General features: G+C 42.1%; 1 protein-coding gene across 1 annotated transcript in view; it reads left to right on the forward strand.

The window, feature by feature from the left end:
* Positions 1 to 15,449, forward strand: part of nherf2 (NHERF family PDZ scaffold protein 2) — a 161,835-nt gene extending 146,386 nt beyond the window's left edge. The window contains exon 6 of the mRNA XM_073060203.1: positions 13,134 to 15,449. Coding sequence (XP_072916304.1) covers positions 13,134 to 13,292 — 159 coding nt within the window. The 3' untranslated portion in view covers positions 13,293 to 15,449. The remainder of the gene's footprint in view (positions 1 to 13,133) is intronic.
* The last annotated feature ends 1,208 nt before the right edge of the window (positions 15,450 to 16,657 follow it).

The raw sequence follows: 16,657 nt of genomic DNA on the forward strand, positions 1-16,657 counted from the left end.
CCTATAGGTTGCATTTGCCTCGAGCTAATTTGCAAATGGTTTGGGATCTGGCACGATTCGGAAAGCTGCCACTCAAATGCGAATTACTGGACCACATCAGGGGTGTTCATGGCTCAGGAAGAGGCCATTTGGCCCCCAGTCAGAGAGAAATTGAATTTAGGTTAATCTCACAATGGAGCTTTTAAACCTTGGCCCTGTAGCTAACAGCTGTTTAAATGTTTATATGGGTGATGACCATCATTCTTCCTGCTCCATGATACTGCGCAGACAACAAAAGCATTCTCGAGACTGCAAATCAAACTTTGTTTACATTTTAGATTGCTGACTAATTGCATAGAGTGGATTACTTTTTCCTGTTTGTTTTATTGAGTATCACCAGTTCCAAGTTGCTACACAGGTTCATTATTGTCAATGTTATTCAGGCAATTGATTTCTAAGGAAAGGGACTGGGTCTATGTTTGTATATTTTGAGCAGGGGTTCCCAACCTTTTTTATGCCATGGACCAATACTATTAAGTAAGGGTTCTGTGGACCCCAGGTTGCAATACAGTAACAGGTCCTTGCAGCTCAAACGAGCCCACCCCATCCAACTACAACCTTGTGACCAGTTAACCTACCAGCTTTGGAATGTGGGAGGAAACTGGAGCACCCGGAAGAAAGCCGTGCAATCACAAGGAGAACGTACAAACTCTTTACAGAGAGTGGCAAGAATTGAATCTGGGTCACTGGCACTGTAATAACATTATGCTAAACTCTGCGCTGCCGTGCTGCCCCATCGTATTTTGATTTGGGAACATTAGAGAAAATAGACAAATTTATCCATTTCATTCAGTCAAGAATATTCTAGTTTTTTTCCCCTCCCCTTCCTTTCCACTCCTGAGGAAGGGGTTTGCCAGAAATGTCAACAGTTTACTCCCCTCTATGAATGCTGCCTGACCTGCTGAACTCCTGCTCCATTTTGTGTGTGCTATTCAAGTTTCTTCTCGCTCTCTCTCTCTCTCTCTCCCTCTCCATCTCCATCTCTCTGTCTCTCCTCCACCCCCCCCCCCCCACACCCCATGAACATTTGTTTACTGCCTTCTCTGGAAGGGAATAAGGAGATCAAAGAGTGGTGTTCCCTGCTCCACCATGGTTGTGACCTAGATACTTCCGCAGTCCGCCAGTGAGCTTGCCCACCCAGCCCCTCCTTGTCTATAGATAAATGTGATTAGAGTGAGTTTCTCAGATTGGCTGACTGCTGGTCCATCAATACTTCTGAGGAAAAATAGACTTAAAATAAATTCATTCCACATACCCAATGGGGTCAGTTAGATCCTGGTGTTTTTGCAGTCCAGAGATTCGTCGGAAGCCAAGAATGAGACATAAAGCTTAGACCATGAGATATAGGAGCAGGATTGGGCCATTTGGCTCATCAAGTCTGCTCCAACATTTCATCGTACTGATCCATTTCCCTCTCAATCTCCTGTCTCCTCCTTTCATGCCCTAACCAATCAAGAACCTACCAACTTGTTGCTTATGGTCATTTTGTTAAGTGTTACAGGAACAAAGAGCAAAGAAAGAAAGACTAAGATAAAGTTGTGGTCGTCTGATACTCAGACTAGAGATAAACCAAATTCCAGTGATAGTGATTAATCAATAAAATAGCCAGATTCATGACACCTGCTCCAGAAAAACTGAGAAGCTTCTAGAAAATAACAGAAGCAACTCCCATAATTACTGAAAAATTCACTGAACAGTTACATGTGTATAGATGATTATATAAAAATACAAATAAACATAGGAATGTTAAACTACAAGAAAAGTACGAGAAAAATAACAATTCTACACCCTAATCTAACAGGTCTGAATGTTGATGTGGAGGATATTGGTCCGGAATGAGGTGCTTGAAGCAAGATGTCTGATGTCTCTTGGACAATTCATCCAAATGACACCTGTGGCACATATATTTGCAAGAAAAAGTTTGTGAACCTTTTGCAATTACATAGTTTTCTGCATTAATTACTCATAAAATGTGATCTGATCTTCATCTAAGTCACAATAATAGAGAGACGTAGTCTGCCTAAACTAATAACAGAAACAATAGTACTTGTCTTTATTGAACATATTGTTCAATCATTCACAATCCAGGGTGGAAAATGTATGTGAATCCTTGTATTTAGTAACTGGTAAACAATATGGTAAACAACTGGTAAACAGTTAGCAGCAGTAACCTCCACCAAATGTTTCCTGTAGCAGCTGATCAGACTTGCACAATGGCGAGGAGGCATTTCAAAGCATTCCTCCATACAAAACCGTTTCATTTCATCAGTATTTCTGGGATACCTTGCATGAACAGCCCTCTTCACGTCATGCCACAGCTTCTCAATTGGATCAAGGTCTGGACTCTGACTTGGTCATTCTAAAACACATTTTTTTCAGATTCAGATCATTGTCTCATTGCATCATCCAACTTCTACTAAATTTAATGTGACAGACTGCTACCTTGACATTCCCCTGTAAAATATCTTGATACAATTTTGAATTTATTGTTCCCTCAATGATTGCAAGCTGTCCAGGCCCTGAGGCAGCAAAGCAGCCCCAAACCATGATGCTCCTTCCACCGTGCTTCACAGTTGGGATGAGGTTTTGGTGCTGGTGTGCAGTGCCCTTTTCCTCCAAACATAGCAGTATGCTTTTCTGCTACAAAGTTTAATTTTGGTCTTATCTGCCCACAGGACATTGCAAAGCATCCAGGTGGTCTTTTGCAAACTTGAGACATGCAGCAACGTATACTTTGGGAGAGCAGTGGTTTCCTCCATGGTGTCCTTCCATGAACACCATTCTTGTTCAGTGTTTTTCTTATAGCAGATACATGAACAGACACTTGAGCAAGTTCTAGAGATTTCCAGAGGTCTTTTGCTGTTACCCTTGGGTTCTTTTTCACCTCCTTCAGCGTTGTACGTTGTGCTCTTGGTGTGATCTTTGCAGGACTCCCACCCCTAGGGAGAGTAGCAAGGGTACTTAATTTTCTCTATTTGTAGACAGTTTCTCTTACTGTGAACAGATGAGCACTAGGGTTTTTAGAAATGTTTTTGTAGCCTTTTCCAGCTTCATGTATCTCTACAAAGGTCCTCTGAAAGTAATTTTAATCAAGGTATGGTGCACATAAACAGATCTTTCTTGAGAAGAGCAGACTCTCTCAGTAACCTGACTTTGTGTGTCTTTTTTCTAGGGCAGGGCACGTCTACAACCCACACCTTCATTGTCATCTCATTGATTGGAACACCTGACTCCAAATAGCTTTTGTAGAAGGCATTACCCCAGAGGTTCACCTAGACTGTGATTGTTTAAAAGGTGTATTTAGTATTGACAAGAAGTAGTACAATTGTTTGGGTGTTATTCGTTTAGCCAGATTGTATTCGTCTGTTATTGTGACTTAGATGAAGATCAGACTAGATTTTATGAGCAATTAATGCAGAAAATCAGGTAATTGCAAAAAGATTCACAAACTTTTTCTTGCAACTGTATATCTGTCTGTACAAAAATTAGCAGCGTCAGAAGCAGGCCACCTCTTTAAAGGATAAAACTAGCACACGGCATGTATAAATTGATTTTATTTATTCATCAGCAGATTAATGGAGGATCCCTCACATCCCTTAACCCATCGCCTAACTTCGAGGTGCGGAGAAATTACTTTAGTCAGAGAGTGGTAAATCTGTGGAATTTGTTGCCACGGGCAGCTGTGGAGGCCAAGTCATTGGGTGCATTTAAGGAAGAGATAGATAGGTTCTTGATTAGCCAAGGCATCAAAGGGTATGGGGGAGAAGGCAGAGGAGTGGGGACGACTGGAAGAATTGGATCAGCCCATGATTGAATGGTGGAGCAGACTCGATGGGCCGACTGGCCTACTTCTGCTCCTATATCTTATGGTCTTGTGTCTACTACAGCCCTAATGAGGGAACAGAGAAAAAATACTTGATCTTCTCTCCTGTGAGCAAGGAGTGGTTTCCTTTTGATGAAAGAAATGATTTATTGTAAACCTTCCTTTGTAGTTAACGCTGGTCCTGCACAATGACCTTTTAGTGTCTCTTCTCTCTTCATTGGAGAGAGATGAGATCAAAGGCGGGCCTCCCATTATCAAAGCAAGATGTTACAAGTTGTTGGATTGGTCGCCCTGACATCAATCATTTGAAGGCAGGAGCAATTATCTGGATGGATATTTCTGTGTGTCTTTGTATTTGGAACATTTTAAAGTTAATTTATTGATTTTGAAATACAGTGCGGAATAGTCCCTTCTGGACCTGGAGCCTCGCTGCCAGGAACATCAACAACCTCAAATTTAACCTTAACCAAACCAAAGAAGACACTTAAAATGACCAATTAACCTACTAACGGATATTTAAAAAATCTTGTTCTCTGTATCTGAGAACATAAGATATAGGAGGAGAGTTGGGCTCCAGCCAACATAGCTCGCTGGGTCATGGAGGCAAGCATTCAAACCCTACGACAAGGTTGTGGTCCTCTTGGAGGGTGCAGACTCCGGTGCTACAGTTGCACAGTGAGTGCAATGCAGGTGGACAATGAGATGCAAGGTAGATTGTGAAATGAAGAGTCCATCTTGTACAAGAGTTCAATAAAAGTTGTCCTTTTATTTTAATAAAAAGCTGTCCTTGAGGCTGGTGGTCCACATTTTTAAGCTTCGGTCCAAAGGAGGGGGTGGTGATGTGGAGAGAGAGTGACCAGGATGGACATGTTGATAAAGGCATGGGTGTGGGCAACTGTTTTCCAGAGTGGTTGGCATGATTTGGAGATCATCTTGGAAATGAGGAGGTTGGTATTGCTTCTTGTGTTTTATTTCCTCCCATCTCTGACTGATTCTTCCTCTTTATCCTCCCTATAACGAGAAGAACAGCCTGATTGACTAGAGTGCTCCTTGAGTTTTCCTGCATTTTCCCAATGTAGACACAGTTGTCACCAGCAACACACACAAGATGCTGAAGGTTCTCAGCGGATCAGGCAGCATCTACTATGAGGCCCTCCTTTGGTAGAGGTCGACGATGGATATCGTGTCCTAACTATCTATGTGATACACAAACTAGGGCAATATAATATCGAGAGCAAGCTGTTGCCCGTGCAGTAGGCTCCACGCAGAGACTGATACACTTTGGCACCGGGAGTTGCCAGTCAGCATTGAACTCGATGTAGGGATGATTTAAGGATTCCAGCTCCAGATTTTTGCTCAGGGTTTTACTCCCGAAGCCTTCCCTATGAGTCAGTAGAGACACAGGGAAGCAGAGGTTTGAGCTCAGTGCTTTTTTCTCCTGGATGAGCTGCCAACCACGGCTGACAAGCTCCGTCTGCCCGAAGCGACTGGTTTTAAGTCGCCAGTAAGCCACACGTGAAGGCCAGGAGCTGGGCATGGTTGTCAGAGGCTATTTGAGATGCATGCAATTGGGAGCATTTAATAGGTAGAGAGAGCTTATCCCATTACCAACCCTGGCTCTAACAACTTTAAGGAATCAGGCAGTGTCCACGGAGTGGGATAAACAGTCGATGTTTCAAGCCAAGACCCTCCATCAAGACTGGAAAGGAATGGGACAGAAGCCAGAATAAGAAATTGGGGGGGCTAACAAACTAGCTGGCATAAGTTCCATACATAAGCTGGAGTACATCTCATTCGGATCGGATGAGCTGTACCCCCAGGTCACTGTGGGAGGCGAGGGAGGAGATTGCTGAGCCTCGGGCAATAATCTTTGCATCATCAATGGGGATGAGAGTGGTTCCAGAGGATTGGAGGATTGCAGATGTCATTTTGTTATTCAAGAAAGGGAGTAGAGATAACCCAGGAAATTATAGACCGGTGAGTCTTACTTCGGTGGTTGGTAAGTTGTTGGAAAAGATCCTGAGAGGCAGCATTTGTGAACATTTGGAGAGGCATAATATGATTAGGAGTTTTTATCGCAGAGTGGTGATTGCATGGAATGATGTGCAGGCATTGCCAGCAACGGTGGTGGAGGCGGATACAATAAGGTATTTTAAGAGTCTCTTGGATAGGTACATGGAGCTTAGAAAAATAGAGGCCAATGGGTAGTTCTTAAGTACATGTTTGGCACAGCATTGTGGGCCAAGGGCCTGTATTGTGCTATAGGTTTTTTTATGTTTCTAAGTGGTAAATCAACTCTAGTGATATCCGGATGCTTTCAGAGGTTCTTCCAGAGCACAGAAGCAGCTCACTGCATCCATGGCAACCTTTTTGCCCATCAATAGTACCGTGCAAAAGTCTTAGGCCACGTATATATAGCTAGGGAGCTCAGACTTTTGCACAGTACTGTAGTAATGTTATGTATTGCACTGTACTGCTCCCACAAAAAAAAACATGATGTGTGTGAGTGATGATGAACCTGATTCTGATCTGGGTCTCTATTGTGGACTGAGAGTGGGAGGGGGGCCAGGAGAGGGGAATCATGGTTGCAAAAATGGGAAGGGAGAGTGGAGGGAGCAGGAAGCACCAGAGAGACATTTTGTAATGATCAATAAACCAATCATTTGGAATCAAATGAGCTTGCCTGGTATCTCAGGGCTGGGTGTGTCTGCACCTGCACCACCCCCAGCCCCTGGCACTCTTTCTCTGCCACCTGTCCCCACTCTCCTCCTGCAGTGCTCTACCCTCACCATTCCCAACATCCTTTGATCCTGCCAGATCTACAAACTCACTCTCCCATTCACATTAACAAATACTGCATTATGCATAGACAGCACGGTAGTGTAGTGGTTAGCACAACACTTTACAGTAAGGAGACCTGGGTTCAATTCCTGCCACTGCTTGTAAGGAGTATGTTTGTTCTTCCTGTGACCATGTGGGTTTCCTCCCATGGTCCAAAAGACGTACTGATTGGTAGATTAAATTGGTCATTGTAAATTGTCCTGTGATTAGGATAGAGTTAAACTGGGGGATTGCTGGGTGGCATGGCTCAAAGGGCCTATTCTATTCTATTCTGTATCTCAGTAAAATAAAATATAAAATCTTAGGCCTAATTAAGATCTTAATCCTAAATATATCTACCTGTACCTAAGACCTTTGCACAGTACTGTGCACCAATCCAGTTTCTCCATAATAGAACCCTATATCCTTCTATGCCTTGTCTGTTTAAGTATCTAAATGTCTCAAATGTATTATTTCACCCTGTGTGGTGGTGAGAAGAAGAGATGGGTAAAACAGTTAACTTGCCCCTCTGATCCCCAGTAAAACTTATTCCTCTTGTTTCTGATATCCCTACTATGGGGAAAAAAAAGACTGGCTATCTACACCGTCAATGCTTCTCATAATCTTGTAAACATCTTACTGATCACCCCACCTCCCTTCACTCCAGGGAAAGCAAGCCCAATCTATCCATTCTCTCCCCATAACTGAAGTCCTCCATTCCAGGGCAACAATCAGCGAAATCTTCTCTGTCCTCTTGCCAGTACAATTGCATCCTTAATATAAACTCACTGGCCACTTATCAGTTACAGGAGCGGAACCTAGTGTGGTCTTCTGCTGTAGTAATCCAAGGTTTGATATCTTGTGCATTCAGAGATGTTCTTCTGCACACCATTGTTGTAACATGATGTTATTTCAGTTGCTGTCGCCTTTCTGTCAGCTTGAACCAGTCTGGAAATTCTCCTCTGACCTCTATCATTAACAAGGCAAACACGAGGAAATCTGCAGATGCTGGAAATTCAAGCAACACGCACAAAATGCTGGTGGAACATTAACAAGGTGTTTTTCCCCTCCGAAATGCCACTCACTAGATTTTTTTTTTGTTTTTTGCACTATTCTCTATAAGCTCTCTAGAGGCTGCTGTGCATGAAAATCTCAAGAGATCAGCAGTTTCTGAGATGCTCAAACCACCCCGTCTGGCACCAACGATCATTCCACAGTCAAAAGTCACTCAGATCACATTTCTTCCCTATTCTGATGTTTGCTCTGGACAACAACTGAACCTCTTGACCATGTCTGTGTGCTTTTATGCATTGAATAAAATTATGCTGCTGCATTATTGGCTGATTAGATATTTGCATTAATGAGAAGGAGCACAGGTGTACCTAATAAAGTGACCACTGAGTGTGTTTTCTTAAAGATATCAGAAAGTATCTCATGAGAAGGAACATCCTGTCAAGAGCAGGTCAATGTAAAATTAGGCCATTTTATAAAGCAGAAATCTGCACTGAAGAAAAAAATGAAAGACTGATAGTTTCTGAAAGGAGGTTCTGTTCCAGTGGAAGCAATCTTGATCTAATTTGCATAACTGTGTGATCATTTGGTCAGCAGTTTTACACGATTCCCTCTATCAGTAATCTTTATTTGACATTCTAGAATTCACGAATGGCAACCGTTTTGAGATACTCAAAAGTCAACTTAAGTTTATTATCAATTACGAATATGTCACCATGTGCTACCTTGAGGTTCATTTTCTTGCAGGCATTCACAGGAAAATAGAGAAATACAATAGGATTCTAAAAGTTTATCATAAATAGACTGATAAAAAGAACGTGCAAAAGAAGGCATTGTTCAAATATATATAAATTGTGTAAATATAACTATATAAAAAAACACAAGTATACACGAGTCATACCACCCAGCAATCTTCCCATTTAACCCCAGCCTAATCATGGGACAATTCACAATGACCAATCAGCCTACCAACAGGTACATCTTTGGACACCGGAGCACCCGGAGGAAACTCATGTGGTGACAGGGAGAACTCCTTACAGGCAGTGTCAGGAACTGAACCAGAGTCGTCTGTACTGTAAAGTGTTGTGCTAATGGGCTGCCCCATATATATATATATATTCACACACAAATATTTGATATATAGGGCAGCCCATTAGCATAGTGGTCAGTACAACACATACGGTAATATGTATATCTGTGTGTGTCTGTATATATAATGTCTATAGGTCGTGGAATCAGTATTATGGAACATTTTAATGAAGTTTAGCGAGTAGGAAAGATCCCAAGTTTTATCATAAGATGAGGTGCAAGGATGGGTGTATGTTGGCAGAAACAAGACTATAATTAAAAGCCCTGTTCTCTTTGATTCAGAACATATATAATTGCAACCCTCGACACCTTCCTGCTCCTTGAAGGCGTTCTATATTGTATGGGGAACATTGGTTGTTTTTGAGTGTATTTTCATTTTCTTCATATAGCTGCTGGAAAAGATCTAATCAGATGGTTAAATGAAACTTATTTGGTTCAATTATAGCAATTATAACGTAAAGAAATGTTAATAATATGAATTGGATTGTCGAAGTGCCTTAATTACAAATATAATACACTTGTGATCTGAATACAAATGCAGCAGTGTCCTAATTATAGCTGCAAAGCCAGCTTCTGTTTTAAGGCAGTTTGTTCTATGAATAGTGCCACAACTGGAAACTTTGATCTTTGAACATTTCAAATTCTAATTTGCAAATATGCTTGGAATGAAGCCTTTTTTTATAAACTGCACAGCAGAGAATTTTCAACACTCAATGCAGACAAAATTAGTAGGAATTTAGAGTTAGTAGGAGAGCTGCACAGTGGATAACGTTATTAAAGTGCCTGCGACCTGGCTTTAGTTGCGGCTGCCGTCCTATCGTACCCAGTCCATCACTGGAAAAGCCCTCCCCATCATTGAACATACATGAAAATTTGCCGCAGGAAAGCAGCATCCATCATCATGATCATCATGGACCCCCATCACCCAGGACAGTGTCTCTTCTCACTGTTGCCATGAGGAAGAGACCACAGGAGCCTCAGGACTCACACCACTAGGTTCAAGAACAGTCACTACCCTCAGCCATCAGTCTCTTGAACCAAAGGGGATAACTTCACTCATTTTCCCTTGCACCATCACTGATAATTTCCCACAACTGAGGGACTCCCTTCATGTTATGCTCTCAATATTTATTGCTTATTTATTTATTAATATTATTTATTTCTTTTGGTATTTTCACAGTTTGCTGTCTTTTGCACTCTGGTTGAACACCCAAGTAGGTGTGGTCTTTCAGTTGATTCTGTTATGGTTATTACTGTATAGATTTTTTGAGTATGCCCACAAGAAAATGAATCTCAGGGTTGTATGTGGTGACATATATGTACTTTGTTAATAAATTTACTTTGAACTTTATTGCCCGTAAGGAGTTTGTACATTTCCCTGTGATTGTGTGGATATCCTCCAGTGCTCTAGTTTGAGCCCACATTCTGAAGACGTACGGGTTCGTAGGTTAATTGGTTGCACGGCTCGTTGGGCTGGAAGGGCCTGTTACCAAGCTATTATCTCTAAATAGAATAAAATAAATAAAATATTTCCCTTGGCAGAGAGGTCAATAGGCAGAGGGCAGAAATGTAAATTGATTTATTATTGCCCAGTGTGCTGGAGTGCAATGAAAAACTTCTGTACGCCATCCATACAGATCATTTCATCGCATCAGTGCACTGAGGGAATAGCAATAACAAAGTGTTACAGTTACAGAGAAATTGCAGTGCAGGTAGACAATAAGGTGCAAGGCCATAACAAGGCAGAGTGAGACGTCAAGAGTCCATCCTTATCATCCTGACTTAAGAGTATCATTCACTAGTCTTATAACAACAGATTAGAAGCCGACCTTGAGCCTAGTGATACGCGCTTTCAGAACTTTGTATTCTCTGCCCGATGGGAGGGGGGCAAAGAGAGAATGTTGGGGGGTAGGGTCTTCGATTATGTTGGCTGTTTTACTGAGGCTGAGAAAAATGTAGATGGATTTCTTGGTGTGGGGGAAGGAAGCTGGTTTCTATGATGTGCTATGTTTCTGAAAGGATTAGCAGGGAGATCAGGGAGTTGTTTTTCACCCAAGTGGCAGTGGGGATGTGGAAACTGCTGTCTAAATGGATGATAGCTGCAGAGACCATCTCTGTATTTGAGCACTGTTTGGATATGGACTTTAAGAGCTACGACCAGCAAGATTACTGACCAACCTCGGGGAAACTGGGATTGGGTGGAGTGGCTCTCTTTTGATTGGCACACTCTCAACAAGATCATAAGACATAGGAGCAGAATTAGGCCCATTGAGTCTACTCTTCCATTCCATCATTGCTGACACATTATCTCTCACAACTCCATTCTCCTGCCTTCTCCCCTTGGCCTTTGACATTCTTAAATCAAGAACCTAAAATCCTCTGCTTTAAATATACCCAACAACTTGGCCTCCATAGCCGTCTATGGTGATGAATTCCATTGATTCACCACCCTCTAGCTAAAGAAATTTCTCCTGAGTCCTAAGCTTGTTAAGATTCTCTCAAACAATCTGGCCTCTGCCCCACACGAGTCCCTCCCACCCAATTCATGGAATCAGACAAATTCCCGCATGGAAGGTGGCCAGTTCGGCCCATCAAGATCATACTGGTTTAACCCATGAAGAGTGCAGCTCATCCCAGTCTCCTGCCTTTTCTTGCGAGTATTTGTGCAGCTTCCTTCTGAATGCCAAAATTGAAACTGCCTTCTCCACCACACACCCTGGCCATTCGACCCATCAAGTCTGCTCCACCAATCTGTCGTGGCTCATTGATTATCTCTCTCAACCCCATTCTCTGCCTCCTCCTCATAACCATTGACACTCTTAATAATTAAGAACCTTTCAACTTCTGCTTTAAATATATTCAATGATTTGGCCCTTACAGCCGTCTGCAGAGGTGAATTCTACAGATTCACAACCCTCTGGATAAAGAAATTTCATATCATCTCTGTTCAAAAGGGGTGTCCTTCTATTCTGAGGCTATGCCCTCTGGTTCTAGACTCCTCCACTATTTAGAAATATGCTCTCCAAATCCACTCTATCTAGAGCTTCCAATATTTGATAAGTTTCAATGAGATCCCACCCCCCAAACTTCTAAACCAAGTACAGGCCCAGAGCCATCAAAAGCTCTTCATCCATTAATCCCTTCATTCCTGAGATTGCTTTTTTAAACCTCCTCTGGACCCTCTCCAATTCTAAATGTTCCACCATTTCTCACAACAGTCAGTGTTTCGGGCGGGACCCTTCATTGGGACTGAAAGATAGGATGGAGATATGTATAAAGAGGTGAAGGGTAGGGGCAAATTGTGGATGAATCTGGGGGAGGAGGGTGACTGAGAATAGTGACAGAAGCTGGGAGGTGACAGGTAGATGCAACTGTATGAAGACGATGGAGAGGAAACTGGAGCGTGGAATCAAGTGAGGGGGGTGGACAGGGCAGATGGGAGCATCAGAGAGGGGAACCACTGGGAAGGGGTGCATGGCTGATAGGCAGAGGAGGGAAAAGAAATGGGTGGTGGGGGGGGGGATTGGGGAGAGCCGGGTAGATCAGGAAGAGCCTGGGACAGAGCAGGTTACTGGAAGTTGAAGAATTAAGTTGATACAGTCAGATTGAATACTACCTGGGTAGGATTATGATGCACTGTTCCTCTGGTAATATAGTCACAAGTCCACCCTATCATCAAATACTCTGAGTAGATGGAGCATCGTCCTTGCAGTCGCCTTGCTGAGCTATGTCACCAACTTGTCTTATACACTGAATGGCCGCTCTATTATGTATCTCCTATACCTGATAAAGTGGACACTGAATGCATGTTTATGATCTTCTGCTGCTGTAGCCAGTCCACTTCAAAGGTCAATAGGTTGTGCATTCAGAGATGCTTTTCTGAACGCTGCTGTTGTAACACGTGGTTATTTGAGTTACTGTTGTCTTCCTGTCAGTTTGAACCATTCTCCTCTGACCTCTCTCATTAACAAGGCACTTTCACTCACTGGATCCTTTTTTTTTGTTTCTCACACCATTCTCTGTAAACTCTAGAGACTGTTGTGCGTGAAAGCCCCAGGAGATCAGCAGTTTCTGAGATACTCAAGCCACACCGGTTGGCACCATTATTCATATTCCATGGTCAAAGTCACTTAGGTCACATTTTTTCCCTATTCTGATGTTTGGTCTGAACAATCACGGCCATGTCAGCATGCTTTTTTGCATTGAGTGGCTGCCACGCGACTGGCTGATTAAATATATGCATTAATGAGTAGGTGTACCTAATAAGATGTCCACTGAGTGTATAACACGACTCAACCTTCTTTCCTGTTACTGATGGATTTTTTTGTTTGTTTTATTTTCATTCTTGTAGGTGAAAGGAGACATGGACAGTGATCCATTTGTAGAGAGTGGATTGAATTTGAGTCCCACAGCGGCGGAAACCCGAGAGAAGATGCAGGCTAACCGCAAGAACAAGAGGGCACCTCAGATGGATTGGAACAAGAAGCATGAAATCTTCAGCAACTTTTAACGGACTGTCCCGTTGAACTCTTCACTGAGCCTGACCTTTGGCATCTTCAGTTAATTAATCTTCACTTATCTACTTGCTGTCATGGCAGAGTAAAAAAAAATCGCCTGTTAACGTGATTGTTAGAAGACTGTGACCAAAGCTTTCCTTTCTTTTTTCAAGCTAGCTACTTGCTTTTAGCTTAGTATATACCTTGAACAGATCTACGATGGTGTGGTTCTAACCCTGCTCGTGATCTGACGTATGTCTTTCACCGACTGGTTTCCCATTTGTGCTTGTGACCCAAATTTTTTATACTCCAAATGAGCTAGAATGATTGGGGCCACAGTCATTTTGTGAAGCAGAATTAGTCTTTTATGCTATCCCCTGTGCAAAGTTCTTGTTTGATGTCATTAACCTGCAGGCGATAAAACCACTCACTAAAGTCGTCTGTGACTACTTCTTCAGTGTTTTCAGAGCAGCCTGGCTAGAAATGTCTCTCCATACCTGGTCTTGTCTTATATTGTCACAGTTCCATTTCACCAGACAGTGGTTTAATTGCAAAGTCTTACTAAGTTTAATGACAACTTAGATAACGTGAGATTGGTGGAAGGAGAGATGAGCGTTCCTAAGCATTACAGCCTTAATGTAATACACTATATAAAGGGACCAGATTACTGCGCATAAGACATGTATTAACTCTTTTTGTATGCTAACTGCTGTTTTAAGCAGCACTGAAAATATTTTTTACATTTTTCCCTTCAGAATATTTTCATGAGGTTTTTAATTGATAGTAATCCGTTATGAAGTGAACTGTGTTATTTCAAGGGAGTGCACATTAGAGAGTCTATGGAGATGAAATATTGGCAGAGTACCATTTCAGATTTGTAACATGCATTTAATTCTTTCACTCATTATCTCATAATCGACAGACACATTTCATAATGAATCGAGATCAGTAGAAAATTCAGAAATATGCTTAATTTGACCACACTTTAATTGAACGTAGTAACTGAAATTGTAAAGTCATTGGTACTAACTAGATATAACATTCATGGATGTGCAAGCTGCTCCCTATTGAATAGAATAGCGACATTTATTTCCGCTGTATTCTAAGAATCCCTGTGGGTCTGTGGTCATTTGAGATGGGTAGAATGTAGAGGAAAAAAACAAGTTTGGGGTCGATGATGATGGATTTGCTGCAATTGTTGAAAATTGTAAAGAGAATAGTTTTGGTAAGAGAGAGGATACTTTAGCGACTAACCAGCACCTGCTTTCTGGTAATTTCTAACGATCCATGTTTAAATTTCATTAACTTTATTCTGTGCCTGTACGTTTCTGCTGAAAATGAGTCTCTTTTGCAGCAGTCTGCATCATCTAGACTAACAATTCCTCCCTGTTTCAGAGCTTCATTCTTAATTTTTGTCTTTTATCCAATCCCAAGCCGATATTTTGAACCCAAGGCAGACAAACTTGGGTGCCACTTTAGGAATTGTATGTATGTGCTCCTGCTATTGATTACCGAGAAACATTTCACAAGAGGCTTGGGTAATCAAGTTTAATGTGACCTTTGATATTTTGTGCTGGAAAAAAGTGAAAGAACTTTCAAAAGCTCTTGTGAGAAATTGGTGGAGATACTCGGCAGGACAGAAACAGTTAAATTCCGGGTCAATAATCTTTCATCTGAACCTCTCTGATAAGCTAACCCTGACGTATTAACTCTATCTCTCCACAGATGATGCCGACTGATTGAGTATTCACAGCTTTTTTTGTGTGTATTTTCTATTTTGAGAATCTGCTAGTTTTTTATTATTTGCTTTAGTTTTAATACTTGTTTGAAAATACTGAAAATCCACTCCTGGAAAGTACAGCAGGTTAGGGAAGGGTTGTTTAAAGGGTGGAGAATCGTGGAGAGTGGTGGTGTTGAAATGTTTAAATTGATGTCTCAACCAACTCTGCAGAATTATCTTTGCTTCATTGCTGAATACTTTGCAGTTAATAATACGAGTCGGACATCTATTTAAATGAAGTTAGTACAAACACGCAGACTTCTGATTCCATTGATTTGTGCCCTCATTATGCCTTAGTTTGGAAAACTCAAATAAGCACATTTCCGTAACTTGTATTATAGACTGTGCTATGTGCATACTGTATATGGTTAATAAATATATTTCAGCATGACAGAGCTTTTGATTCATTGAACCATAGTCCTTTTTAATTGTCCGTTGTCAAGGGAGGAGGGAGGCATGGCATGGCAGTATACACAGAGTATAAATTCTTCAAAGCGCCAGCAATCACCGTTCGGGGTTAATTCCCGCCGCTGTCTGTGAGGAGTTTGTACATCCTCCATGTGAACGTGTGGGTTTCCCTCCACATTCCAAAGGTAGAGGAATTCTGTGGAAGTGTTCGATGCAGGTCCAATTGCAATGTTTAAGAGAAGTTTGGATAGGTGCGTGGATGAGAGCGGCATGGAAGGCCATGGTATGGGTGCAGTTAGGTGGGACTAGGCAGAAGACCAGGCCAGGATGGATTAGATGGGCCAAATGGCCTGTTTCTGTACATACAGGTGAGTGTTAGTAAGTTGTGGGCATTTCATGTTGGAGACAATTGTGAGCTGTCCCCAGCACATCCTTGGACGGTGTTGACGGTTGACACAAGCGATGGACTTCATTGTGTGTTTTGATGCACGTGGGTCAAATAAAGCTCATCCTTCACCTTAAGCTACCCGAGTTAAAGCTGCCAATCACTCTGATAGGTTTTGAACCCACAGTGCATCAGCAAGTTAACCTCTGTGGAGAAGGAGGAGACACTGAAAGGGAAGTTCTGGGATGTAATTCCAGTGTTTAGGACTGACGGCATGGCTGACAACAATCCAACCTGCTGAGGAGGCCAAGATGTGAGTGCAGTGAGGATCTCGGAGGGTTCCATTCAAGAACTCTACAGACCATATGTCCTCAGTATTATTTTATTACTTATTGACTTTTTTTAAAATCTATTATTGGCACAATGTTCCCTCTTCTGCACACTGGATGTTTGCCAGCCTTTGTTATGTATAACTTTTCAAAAGCTCTATTGTATTTCTTTCTTTTGTTCATTTGTTGCTGCCGGTTATGCTGCTGGTGCTTAGGGCAGCAATGAAGGTCCTCCATCTCTATCTGTCCTTGGCCAATACCATCTCACACACACATAGAAGGACCCTTCATTGCAGTTTACACAGCAAGTTTTTTTCGACCAGTCAGGGTTGTTAGCCCTGAGCAGAAGCCCCAAAACTGGAGGACCGATGGACCTCTTAGTATGGCCTCTACCCTTTGACCTGTTTGGCATGGGTGACCCTACCAAGAATCAGAGCGCAAGGCCCTGACTCCAGCTCACATTGCTCTCCAAGTCAG

This window comes from Hemitrygon akajei, chromosome 11 (genome assembly GCF_048418815.1).
Source record: "Hemitrygon akajei chromosome 11, sHemAka1.3, whole genome shotgun sequence".
NCBI classification, from domain to species: domain Eukaryota; kingdom Metazoa; phylum Chordata; class Chondrichthyes; order Myliobatiformes; family Dasyatidae; genus Hemitrygon; species Hemitrygon akajei.